This window comes from Fulmarus glacialis, unplaced genomic scaffold, assembly GCF_000690835.1.
Source record: "Fulmarus glacialis isolate BGI_N327 unplaced genomic scaffold, ASM69083v1 scaffold25807, whole genome shotgun sequence".
Taxonomy (NCBI): Eukaryota; Metazoa; Chordata; class Aves; order Procellariiformes; family Procellariidae; genus Fulmarus; species Fulmarus glacialis.
In genome coordinates this window covers 44,547-57,560 of record NW_009223101.1, presented here as the reverse complement: position 1 = coordinate 57,560, position 13,014 = coordinate 44,547, and the positions used below count along the sequence as shown (strand labels likewise).

The window sequence follows — 13,014 nt, the reverse complement described above, 5'->3', positions numbered from 1 at the left end:
ACTGAGACATAACCTGAAGTGTCTATTACTGGGTACCGATGGGCACTCTAAAAGTGTACAAGAAAGAGCAACCTCTGTAAGAAAAAAAGTCTTTTTCAATCCATCCTGAGCTAAAACAGACCTCAGAATGCCCTCCAATAACTGCGTAACAGACATACATAGTTGTAGTGCTTAGAGGTGCTTGCAGGGGCCTGTGAGTGCAAACACCGTGACTAAAAGTACTACTGACATTTGTTTCTGTCAATTCTTGCAAGCAGAGAGTTTTCGTCCAGAGCTGGGAACCGTCAGAGTCCAGTGGTTTCCTCTTCCTTCCTCATCCCGAAGCTGGCCACGCCCTCGGGCCCCTTTCCTGTAGGCATTGTGGGTCATTTACCAAAACAATCAAATAGTCCATAGGAAAAAGAGAAAAAAAGTCCCACCCAATGGGTAGGGCCTGGTTTGTCATGAAGACCTGAAATCAAAGACAAATCTAAAAGCAAACACCCCAGTGAGTGAGAACTGAAAGTTTATGAGCACCAAGACAGTCAGGCAGCACACAAGGAGGACTGAGCCACTCTTTAGAGGCCAAGAGAAACACCCAGAGCCCAGGGTGGTCTCTTCAGGAGGAGGAGGAGGAGGACCTGGAGGCCTGGTGTTCCTCAGAGGAGACGAGTCCATAGACACTGTGCACCATCCCCGCGACCACTGCCCGGTGCTCCCCAGTCCAGGCGCTGGTCAAACACCCCCAACAGCCCCACAGCCAGGGAAGGTACATAGTGCACAGGTAGGGGCTTCGAGGGATTCTGGTATCCTTTTCCAGAAAGGTAACCTTTGGTTTTGTTAGTTCTCCCTCATTTTCAGATTTCCACCTGGCCATCACAGAGTGACTGAGACCTCCCCTCTCCCCGTTCCCCAAGCGTGGGAGATGGGAGCCGGGCCAGCTGGGCTCCTCCGGACCAGATCTGCCTCCTGCAGCTTTTTTACGCCTTGTGAGAGGAGCTCAAGCCTCACCGGGGCAGGGGGTGAGGCAAGTTCAGCAGCAAGATCTGTGCAGCACGGGTGACAGTGCTGGTCCTAAGCATGAGAACGGCTTTGGTTTTCTTACGTAGAGTTTTCTGAGGAGCAGAAACACATGCCTAAGCAGCAAGTTACTAAACAGCGCACCAGAAACATACGAACAGTAAATGAGGAAAGGTGGTTTTACACTAACACCATCTGCTGTTACCTGACTACTGTTCCTTCTGAGTCAGCCTTTAAGTTTTATTACCCAGAGATAGGCATACAAGTTGCTTAATATTCACATCCAACAACAGCTCCACTCGTTGGCGTACTAAGTACCAGGGATTCCAGTTTTTTGTCCAGAGCAAACGATTAGAGGAACACCAATTGATGTAGAGCAAATCCAATTGACCCATTAACACTGACAAATTATATCGGTGTGTGTAATGCAGGGTGTGCTGATCGTTTAAGAGGGGGACACATGAATTTATGGGCCAAAAACAACAAGCAGCAAAACTCAAGCATACTAATCATATTAATTAACATTGACCTGCTTATCAGTTGTCTTAGCCCCCTAACCTGATTATCCTGGCTGCTGTTTCAAAATTCCCCAAATAAGGGATTGTCCTGCTGAGTATTTGACAAGGTTTAAGAACTACCACAAATATATATAATTAGCAGTAGAAAGGAATTCAAGTATTTGGGACTAACTTCTTAAAGTCACACCTGCCGTTTTACGGATGCACAGCAAACATCTACTTACATGGTGCCTAAAGATTAATATACAAAGGAAAAATACTGCAAAGGAAGTGTACCGCAAGGATTAACAAAACAGCAGTTGGCTGTTCTTGCACCTCCACAAAAATCCACCAACTTCTGTTAGCTTTGTTTTATATAAATTAATTACATCCATGATACTGTTTGCTTGTGGAACTGTAGAATAGTTTACAAGCAGAATAAATGTACATATGAAATACAGCATTATGCAAAATTTTGCAAGACTTCAGATTGCTCAGCTGTACCTACGATGTCCTATTTAGAACAAGCCCCCCGGCGGGTGGTGGAGGCTGTGTTCGTTCCTTAGCTCCTCACTGCCCAGGGGTGCGGCAGCTGTCCCGCCCCGGGCCCCACGGCCCCTCACCTGCGCGCGCTCACAACAAACATGGAGGTGCTTCTGCATGGGGAGGGACTCCGATCCGCAGGATCGCGTCCGCTGTCACACCCTGAAAGCGTGGCGGCACTTCCCGGAGGTGCAGGACGCTCCGCAGCAGGGAGGGGAGAAGACCCATGGCAAGGCAGCACGCCAGAGCGGGCGTTCCCGCAGGGCGGCCTAGGGCTTCGCAACAGCTCTCTCACTCTGCTGATTGCAATTAATGGAGGTGCAGCAGCAGCACACACCTTTAGTACACCGTTGGACAGACCCAGACCTTATGGGCTTACTGCCACAGCTTTGCATTCCCACAGCTTGCTCTGTCCAACAGAGTAATTTTGATCCACTAAAAAAGAAAAAAAATTAAAAAAAAAAAAAGCCTGTCCATGTTTTCCTTTGGAAAGGCATGAATGAGAACAATCTGCAAGTTCATGCTGTATTTAGTAGTTCTGAAAATAATAAAAGCAATGAAAAAATATAATCTATACTAGCATGAATTACAAGTTTTCAGGCAAAGTACTCTTTCATGGCAAGGCGAAGTTAGTTACTGACACAAAGTATGTCCCAAAATTTTATCTACTAAGACATCCAAAATGCAGTCGTCACAGCTTGAACTATAATGCCTCTTCCCTCCCTCCCCCAAAAGATATCACTTATTTGAGGAATACTTAGCTGCCTTTTAAAAATGCTTTATAAATACCATTTTTTATATGAAGAACGCCATTCAGGTAAATTGAAGAATTTTCATTTATAAATTAAAGTGAAATCCACTTTTTCAGCTTAAAAGTGTTCACTGTATGAAAATCAATTTGTGAATCATTTCAGTATGTCCAAAACAACTATTTTCTTAAAAGAGTCTCCTTGCAGAGAAACCTTACCACAGGTTGTGGCAGCAACCTATTTTCCAATAGGTTCGCATGACTATAGTATCCAAACATACACATACGTCTTAGCTGCCGTTGTCACTGGACAAGGGATACTGAAAAGTTTCACCATTATGGAAAAAAGTCCTTGGGAGCAATCAACTGCTTCTTGCTATACTAAACAGTATATTACTATAACAGTAACTTGTGGTGATATTTAATGACAAAAAATACCTTTATATTAAGAAAGCCATGGACAAAGGGGGAAAAAAGTCTCCTTAAAAGATCCTTAAAAGATATAAAAAAATTAAAAGCCCTCTGTGCTTCTCAGTTCAGCAAATCTGCTCAATGATAAGATACTCGAATAGCTGCAAATGAAAACCATGAAAGCAATTGTCCAACTAGGAAAGGACCTATCGGTGCTCCTGATGATGCTAGGAATTCCTGCCGGAAAATGACTACACTGCGATGGAGGCCAGATTCCAGTTGTGAAGCCTGCTCGTGCCCGCCCCACACAGACCATGCAAGACCTTCCAGCACTGCGAGTTCAAGATAGTCGCTGAAGCTTTCCAATGACCAATTCACCTAACATGTCAATCTGTGTGTGGACACTCAGACCTCAGGACAAGCAAATGCCACTGGCACTGAAATCCAGTTAATCCAAACTTGCAGAATTTTCTATTCAATTTTGGCAGACCTGTTATTAAAAAGGCAAACTGAAGAGTTCAGAAAAAAGGTCAAATCATACGAAGCTTGAAAAGAGAAGGGGAATAAAATCCACTAAGCTGGGTATCTGTAGTTTGCCCTAGACAGGAAGCCAGAGAAATGCAAGTGTCAATGAAGCGAAGAGTACAGACACAGAAAAAGCTCAGAATGGTATTTACAGATTCACACAGAGAGACATGATCCACAGTTTATAAGGACACTATAAAAAGGGAGTTAAAGGAGAACGGCCGTAAGCTTCCTCCGAGGAGCTTACTACTAATCTACTACTACTGAACAATCTTTCACGTGGTGTTAAGAATAGCGAAGAGGTGTGCTGAATTAGGGCTCCCTGCGAGAAGCAGAACCACAAGGGAGGCAGCTGGTGGTGACTGGGCAAGTTACTGCTCCCCCCTGCACGCCAACTGCCGAGGAAAGGTTCAGACCCTGCTCTCTATGCACTTCTCTTGGGATGCAAGTAAACTTTTGAAAAACAGCAGGTCTGTATACAATTGTGCAAATTATACAAAGATAAACATAGGTTAAGAGATTAGGAAAATTTCCTTTCCTCTGCCTCCCTGAATGACTGCTGCCATACAAGAAGGATATTGCTTTTGATTCACAAATTTGCCACTTTACAGCTTTTTCACTGCATGTTATCTAATGACCAAATGACTAACTTACAAGAAAGGAAAGTCACTCCCAAACCAAACAGATGGGAAAGGCCACTTGATGACAAGTCCATACAATTTTTCACTTCTGGAAAACTAACAAAACTGGAGCAAGCAATTTACCTTCTGTGTTGGATAGAGTTAGCTAAGGAACAGAAACCAATGCTGAGAATTAGCCATGAAATTAGCACTAAGGTGTCAGTTTTCCCTAGATTCAGAATAGGAACTAGTCTAGTAGTTGGTGATAACATTTTATTAGCGGCTACCTTTATCTCCTATTTCAGCAGTTATGAACAGCTAAGGATTTAGACTATTAAAAAATGTAAACATTACAGAATTTTCTTTTAACTAGTTTCTCTACGACATCTTAAAAGTGAACTAACAGAAGGGCTTAAGTCAAAGGGAGATGAGGTGTATGATTTTAATAAACATTTTTCTTATTAAAATCTTGATATAGTTTAAATATACCATACAGAGGAAAAAGCTATTTATAAAGCTACATACACATTTCAAGTCAATGACGACAGCATAAATCATTCTAGATTCCCTCTCCACTTATCAGAATGCCTTGTGTGTGTATATATGGTGAGCTACTGTGTTATCTGCATAATTTTTGTCTAGCTATACATTACAGGACTTAAAAAAATGTTTAAGCTATATACAGAAATATATATACATATAACATATATTTATATGTTATACATACACATACACTTATATACATATACACACAATACATATATATATATATATATACACACAGTACTTTACATTTATATATGGCCTTTCATCCAAGGGCCTTGGATACTTTTTAATACATCAAGTCTCACAAAGCTTTGTGAGGGAGGGAGCTTTATTTTACAGACTGTAGATTTGATGCCTATTCTAAACAGTTTCTTTTGTTGCTTTCTACTAACTTTACACATTTCAGTTAGAGGCATTTTTGGTAATGGAAATAATTACACCAGTTAGAAATCCAGGCATAGGGTATATGTTGCTTTGTACCTTTGTAACTATCCTCCTTAGTATATGAGAACAACCATACCAGTATAATTTTTCTCTATGCTAATACACCTATATCTAGACTTGTGTAGCTGTACTGCTTTTTATTTTTAATTGATACTAGCATAGTAAAATCTGATACAGTTTTGAACTTAAGATACACTGGAGGTCACAACAGGAAATCCAGAACAGACTCCAATCCTCATACATTGAAACTATCCTTTTCTAGGACGATTGATTTAGGAAGTATTAGCATATGCAGAAATAATTCTACATCTGTTTACTTGATTTATCTGCAGTTAAACTACACAAGCCTGAAACAGTCAGTCTTATTTAGAAAACAGGATTTTCAGCATCAATTTGGCAACTGGTGATCAGAATTTCTGATCTCAACTGTCCTCCATACCTCTAGCAACTAAATAAATGATGAAAACAGAGGCTTTTTTGAAAATCACAGCTGTAGGTAACTTCTGGTCATCCTCAACTAGCTGACAGAAAGGAAAACCCAGTGGAGCTCTGGCAAAGGTGAATTGCACTCGAATTTTGACGGAACATTAGTTTAGCTCTTCCCAACAAAAGGAAGAAAATAAAAATCACTAACATGGACTCATGGGGTTGGAGAAGCAAGAAAGAAGGAGAACATCACCACCACAAAAGCTCTTAACCTTCAATGCTTCAGTCTGCTAGACTTTCAGAAATTTGTTTTGACACAGAAAAAGTAGCTCCTTCCTTTATTAATCACTTCCTAACTCTCAAAAATCTCTCAAGCATTAGGGAAAACAAGTCCTAGGTTATATGGTCAAAGACTGCCCTCCCCAAAAGCAACCAACCACTTCAAAAGTGAACATACAGCAGAACCCACTACAATGAAGTTTGAGAATTTTATTCTAACCTAATTATCTTGACATTTTTCAGAACAAGCCACTTTCCCTTCAAACCAATTCTGTGAAAAGAAGGGTGTTGCCTGGCCTGTTTCATTCAGGATTCTCTGCTAACTGTAAAATGTGGGCTGAATGTCTTCTGGAGGTCAATTTTTTAGTTACAAAATTCAGATTTTTAATGAACAACTACGTTTGGTGTATGCTGTTAGCTAAAGTATAAATGGCTAAATAAATAAAAACTATTGTTTCTTCAGTATGACTTGGTATTTTGTCTGTAATTTCTTTATTAAAAAACTGTAACAAGATACTTAAAAAAAGGCTAGATACAAAAGAAGTTAAGCTGCTCACGAACATTAAAGTTTTCCAAAATGTATCTTCAATAATCATGATCTTATAAACATTTTACAGTTACCAGAAAGTGCCCAGGCTGAGTTTACATAGTTAGATAACGTAGTACAAGTGTCAGGTTAGAACTGGTAGTGGAACAATCTCCTGACTGTCTGTTCACTGAAACAGGGATACAAAAATGTTGATTGTGAACTATGAAATACTGTGCATTGGCCTCATCATATGTACAAAAAAAAAAAACCAAAACAAACCAACAAACACTAAAGGTACAGATTACATGCAAAATATTACTGATGGTATCTGATGCGCCAGAGTTCAATGCAATCAGAACAAAAATTGCAATGAAAGTGGTTTCTTAAGTGAACGATCCCAACTCCAGGATCTGAGCTGTCAGGAACTTTTTACAAGTTCAATGTACATGATACACAACTGCAGCCAACCACAAATTAAACACCGTAAAAAAAGTTAAAATAAAACACAGAACATACTTAATTTTTTATTTCGAAATTCCCTACTCCCTCTATACAAGAACCTTTGCTGAAACACTTTCCACAAAGGCAGCAGTGAATTTTCAGAACATTTTACATATTTTCCCTCAGCAAAAAGATAAATCACAGTGTAAATTATATTGTTCTGCTGTCATCTTTGGCTGGGGTTAGGCAAAGGAGTTATTGACTAGCAAACTGTTGCAATCAGATATTGCCAGTGCTCCTTAGGCCTTTACGTTACAAATTTAGTACAGGAATGTTTGCATTTAAATCTTTAAAGTACCACCAGGGGTATGACAGCATTAACTTTCATAAACTTTTATAGACAAATGGAAAAATCTACAAAACTTAGCTAGTAATATTACACAGCAATACACACTTTTTATACTCTACACAAAACCAAAATTCTTGGTCTTAATGGCGAGTAACAATTTCTGTTTCAAAATCTGCTTAGAGGAATAAAGTGGGACATAAAGGCGAGAAATGCAAGTGTTTGCTGTAGGAAGATGTTGATCATCGGGTGGTCTTATTGTGATCGATGGCATAGGCTGGAATCCCTCCTCACTGGCAGGCAATGACGGACTTGAGGTCCAAAAGTAAACCTGAAAAAAAAAGACGGCATTTAAAATTTTACTGTAGGTTAAAATTCATATTGCCTACATGTTGTGTAGGGATAGGTTAAAGAAGAACTGCACAGTCATAGCAAGTTTGATCATACTACGTGCTGTTCAATATGCCAAAACTCAGTGGTCATGCGACATGCTTTTGTAGTAGCTTCCTTCACTTCCTTCAATTCCTTTCCTCAACTGCTCATTATATCATATACTTCTGTTAAAACTGATAAAAGCAGCACTCAAAATGATCCAGCAGCAACAAATCCTCAGTAAGTGAAATGTCCCCAAATCCATCTGGGAAGATGGTGACTGCCATCAATACAAAATGCATCAGAAACCTCTCACAAACCAGTTAGTGACTACAGAATATAGTACTTGTACAGACAAAAGGCAGCAACAGAGACTATTTGGTTTATTGTCTCAACTGTGAAATACTGACTTGCAGAGCAGAGTCCTACCAAACTGTAACCATAGACATTCGTTAACAAATGTGCTCTAGATTTTCCAGTTTTCAGATTAGTCCTTGTTTCCTTTTAGCAAACTGTAAAGGAAAGATAGTACCTTAAGTAGTAGGGAGTTAAAAGCAAATAGTTTTAAGAGGCGTACAATGAATACTATTTACAGGCAAGTTCTCCAAAATGAAACCCCCTGAACAGTATCTTGTTCTTCCATGCTTCTCATCAGCTATTCCTAAAGGGCTTTGAGAAGGAAATAGTATCATTACTGACATCTTACAGAGAGGACAAGGTGTTGCCGTCAGGTTACACAGAAGTCAGGAGAGTAGATGATCCAGGAAGAGAACTCAACCTCAAAACCCTACTAGCCCACAACACAGTTGACTAACCACAGTTACTCAGCTTAAGAACGACTGTGCAGAGACACTAACTGTGCTTCTGTAAGAGACCTGTGAATATGGATAAGGACACACCATGCTTACTTTCAGTTGCAAGAAGGTCTAGGATTCACGCCTAATCTTTCCAGAATTGAAAGTCTAATCAAACCCTACTACCCTGCTCTGCTACCTTAACTCCTCACATACAAAGTCTCTGCAGGTAGACACAGTTAAAAACAGTAATGATGCCAAAGTTATTCCAGTTCTTCTGCACGTTTCCACTGGGAACGGACAACTTACTAGATCTTGTCTTTCTGTCATACTCATCTTCTCAACTATGGACCAAAACCAACGCTTGAATTGCAAAAGCTTCTCAGCATTTTCTCCTGTGTGAAATAAAAGAGATACATAATTCAGCTGGTACACTGGACAATAAATATTAAATCTGTTTTACATGTACTGCAAATTGGATCTCAGCTACAATCTCATTCATAAAGTCCTGATATTGGAGACACTAGTAATTTCAAAAGTAATTACACACACTTTTGCATGTAAAGGCTAACTCTGACATACCTCAGTACAACTTCCACCCCCACCCTCCCAAAAAGCCTAACAGCTACATATAGTTTAAAAATTATGCAAGAAATATTAGACTGCATCCGTCACATTTATAGTTCCAAAGTTAGGTCAGAACTTTCAGAAGGAAGGATATGCTACCAATAATACAATCCTTGTATTTAACATCAAGTGACAGCAAAGTTGGAAGACGTGCTTTTTCCCCCCTCTAATTGAAGGTAAATATTTTCAAAGGTATATAAAAAACACAGTAATAATTTTATTAGGACTTTCAGTAACTTATTAACTGATGTCAAATTTGACGAGGTAGTTTAAGTTTAATACTGTTAACTCTACTCCACACAGAACAGTGTTAAGTTATCCCTGCAACTCTGTTTCTGAATGAGTAAGTTATTTCATACCTGACTCATCATTGAAAGAGGTAAAGCTGATTAGCATTTGCACATTTACTTCACCACAGCCATTTACCAGAAGTCTGAAATCTTCTGCTGTCAAGTCTTCTAATGAATTCTTTGGAAGTACATCCAGGAGACCCTTCCTCATTGCCTTAAGTGAAAACCACAAGATTCACATTATAGCCATATCGCTTTCAGATTGACTTTAAATGCATTACTGAAAAGTTCCACGTGAAATCCCCTATTAACTCAAAATTCATTATTCTCCTAGCTGTTCTTCTCTTTCGAAGCTTTACCATCTGAGATGCAAATTTTCAGAAAGAACTGCACCAATCTGCTAAACCCTACCTACTATTGCAAAAGAAAGCAGTAATGGTTTGAACTAATATTTCACCAGGAGCAGAAGCAAATGCACTCTCTAATGCTGAAAAGTTCAGGTATTTTGCTGAGCTATGCTGAATCTGATGAGAATTACGAAAAATGCATCTTGCACGTTACTTTCACTTTGCTTCCTCAGACACTCATATGCCAACTCTGCTTTAAAAATGTTATACACACACACACACATATATTTTATATAAATAAGTAATATGCTGAAAGGATTGGAAATTCCATTTTCAAAATGGAAGAATATGAATAAATTTGTTTTAGTAAATTCCAAAATGAATACAAATGATATGGTTTTAAACTCTTAAAATAAACAAGAGCCAAACTATTAATATAGGCAGACATGGAGATCAAGTAGCTTAATTCCAGGAACATGTTCTTTCTGTGAGAATTTTTGACCTAAACTGCACAGAGGTAATCTAGCAGTCTGCTAGCGTACCTCAGAAGTGCAGCAGGAAACCACAGTCAGCAGAAATGATCAAGTTTAGATGTAGTATCGTATTATAGAGGGTAAGCGGTTCTAAGTACTGAACCTTCATTAACTGTTCACAAAAATATATTATTCCATAACCTTTATTTAAGAAGGGCTTCAAAAACCAGATTATTTTTAATATAGTTTTATAGTTAATTGTTAGGTTTCTTGCCAAGTTAGTAAACCAAGAACAAAGTTGCATGTTTCATAACTATTTTTTCCTTTTAAAACAAGGACACAAGTCAGAAGTTCATGGTGATTTATGTAAATATTTTGAAATTTCTTTTTAATCCTTGTTTATAAGGCTAAACAAATCAAAGGTGACAGATTATTAGAACAAGGTAGCTGCTGAATACAAAGCAAAAATTCCAAGAGGATACGTGCTTTTTGAGCTCAAGAAATGAACATATATGCTTAACCAATGAGATCAAGTTTAAAAGAAATTATCTTTCATTCTACAAAAAAAGAGAAATTGCTCAAAGTACTCAGTCTTCAAAGTACTGCATAAACAGCTATACAATTACAAAAAAATTAGAAAATTAAATATTTTTAATCAAGCTGTCAAGACTTCAAAAGAAACCTGATTAGCAATACCATAATGAGGAAAAGAATTAACTGACTGAAATCTTACAAGTTTTTTTTTTCTTTTTTTGAAAAACACTCCACCAAGACTTACATGTAGAGGCTGTTCTGCTACTACCAACATTCGGTGTTCTGCGTATTTCCGGACATACTCATATACATTCTGAGGAGTGACTGGTATATTTACACCATTGGAAATAAGTTCAACCTATGGCAAAGTTACAAGGACCATATAAAAAGGAAAAAAAAAAAAAAAAAAGAAGGAAAAAAGGAAATGAGGTTATTACAACAGCCACAGTATACTGCACAGTGATTTATTGCTTAATATCCCTCTAAAAACAAGCAAAATCTACTACTACAGGTTAGCTTTAAAGATTCCCTAGGATTGACTATGCTATCCAGGCTTTATGGTAGGCTCTACATGACCTTTAAGGAAAAAAAAAAAAAAAACCAACTCGCTTCAATGTCTAAGGAGAACATTGTATTTGAATCTAGGAAGGGTAAAACATTATCCTGCCATCTGAGAAGAGCATGAATTATGTGTACACTACAACATGCATAAGCTGTCGAATTCTGAAACTCCAGAGACACAGGTTTAGCTGTGCTTACCTGCCCTCCACCCTCCTCCTTACACAGGTCTATCGCAAAGGCTAAGTCCATTGCTGCAAACACTGCATCAGCATCTGTACTCTGGGAAGCAAGGATAAGTTGCCGAAGGCTTTCATACATAACCGGATCGAAAAAAGCAAAGTCATGCCAGTTCACCTATTAAAAAAGATAGATATTTGAAACATACGAGTTGTTTAAGAATATATTCAAAATTACATGATCTGTGCCTAATCTATGCACTAGCTTACAGCAGTGCATAACCCATGTAACAAAGCATACAAACACTTGGAAATAACGGCAGTCAAACTCCTATTTTCAGCCTGCTTTTGAAGGTACATTAGAATACTCAACTGAAGTGCATTAGCAGAACGTAAAAATAGACCTGTAAAGCCTTTCTTGCTATTAGGGGCACAGAGGTTATAAAGAAAGTTTATAGGGTTTTTTTAAACAAATTCTTCTACTTATCACCTAGATCAATAGAGAGTTGATGGAGACTGACTGAAGTTGGAATCAATTTGCATCAGTGCTCCAAAATGCTGAAAGTTCCTCTCCACTGAAACACATACATACTGCTGCTATATATACACATTTAAATGACTGATGGCCCAGTAGCTGCATTCCACAGTTTCCAACAATTCAAATACTAATGTCTACTTCTTGCTGGTTTCTATAGTTCCTTGATTCTTTGTTCTTTATCAGCCTGGAGAGAAAAATCACCTACTAACTAAACTAAACTAAACCTAACTAAAATATTCTTTGATGTATCCAACGTTTGACTGGAAGGAATACATATTCAAGAAGAAAAACCTGAAGAAAAGAATTAAAAGGGAATCTTTCTTGGAAGATATCAGGGGATCTTTGGAGGCATATCCTTCTGCCATTAACCCTTTTTCATTAAAGATCATAGGTATGTTGGATAACTGATTACGTGATCAACACTGTTTTTAAGGAAAGACCAGCAGTAACAAACCTTGGATTTAAGTTTGTTGCATTAGACAGAACTTACAATGCTATTGACTAATGCATGAAATGTGCAGTACATAATTAGTGTTTATTGGGGTGGGGAAGCATTTTTGCCAAAAGTTTAGGTAATTATTGCTCTGAATTAAATTATACCTACACCTGAGACAAAATTTTAATTACAATTCAATTCAATGAGTTCTCTCAAATATTGAGGAAAATGCTTTTCAGTAAGCTGAGATGCTATCGCTTAGTACTGTCCAACACTATCTCTTCAAGTCTTCAGTTTCAGGAAGAGAAAAAAGGGGAGACAGTAAGCTATTTCTGAAGAGAGTGAAAGGCTAACCTGTTACAAATCATTCCATATTAGTCAAATACCTGACTTCTAATACATTCACGCAGTTCAAAATCTAGGAAATGAAAAAATTAAAACTCCTCAAATTAAATTTAAGGGCATCCTTACAGTTTCAATATCAACTCTGGTAGTCAATACATGCACATTGG

The 13,014-nt window shown here is 38.3% G+C and overlaps 1 protein-coding gene across 1 annotated transcript in view; it reads right to left on the bottom strand.

Annotated features, from left to right (window-relative positions):
- Positions 1-6,507: 6,507 nt before the first annotated feature.
- UBR5 (ubiquitin protein ligase E3 component n-recognin 5) overlaps positions 6,508-13,014 on the bottom strand; it is a gene marked incomplete at its 5' end in the record, with an annotated part of 50,996 nt that continues 44,489 nt past the window's right edge. The window contains 5 exons of the mRNA XM_009581691.1: positions 6,508-7,685; positions 8,830-8,915; positions 9,507-9,651; positions 11,036-11,149; positions 11,551-11,706. Of these exons, the coding sequence (XP_009579986.1) occupies positions 7,473-7,685; positions 8,830-8,915; positions 9,507-9,651; positions 11,036-11,149; positions 11,551-11,706 (714 nt within the window). The remainder of the gene's footprint in view (positions 7,686-8,829; positions 8,916-9,506; positions 9,652-11,035; positions 11,150-11,550; positions 11,707-13,014) is intronic.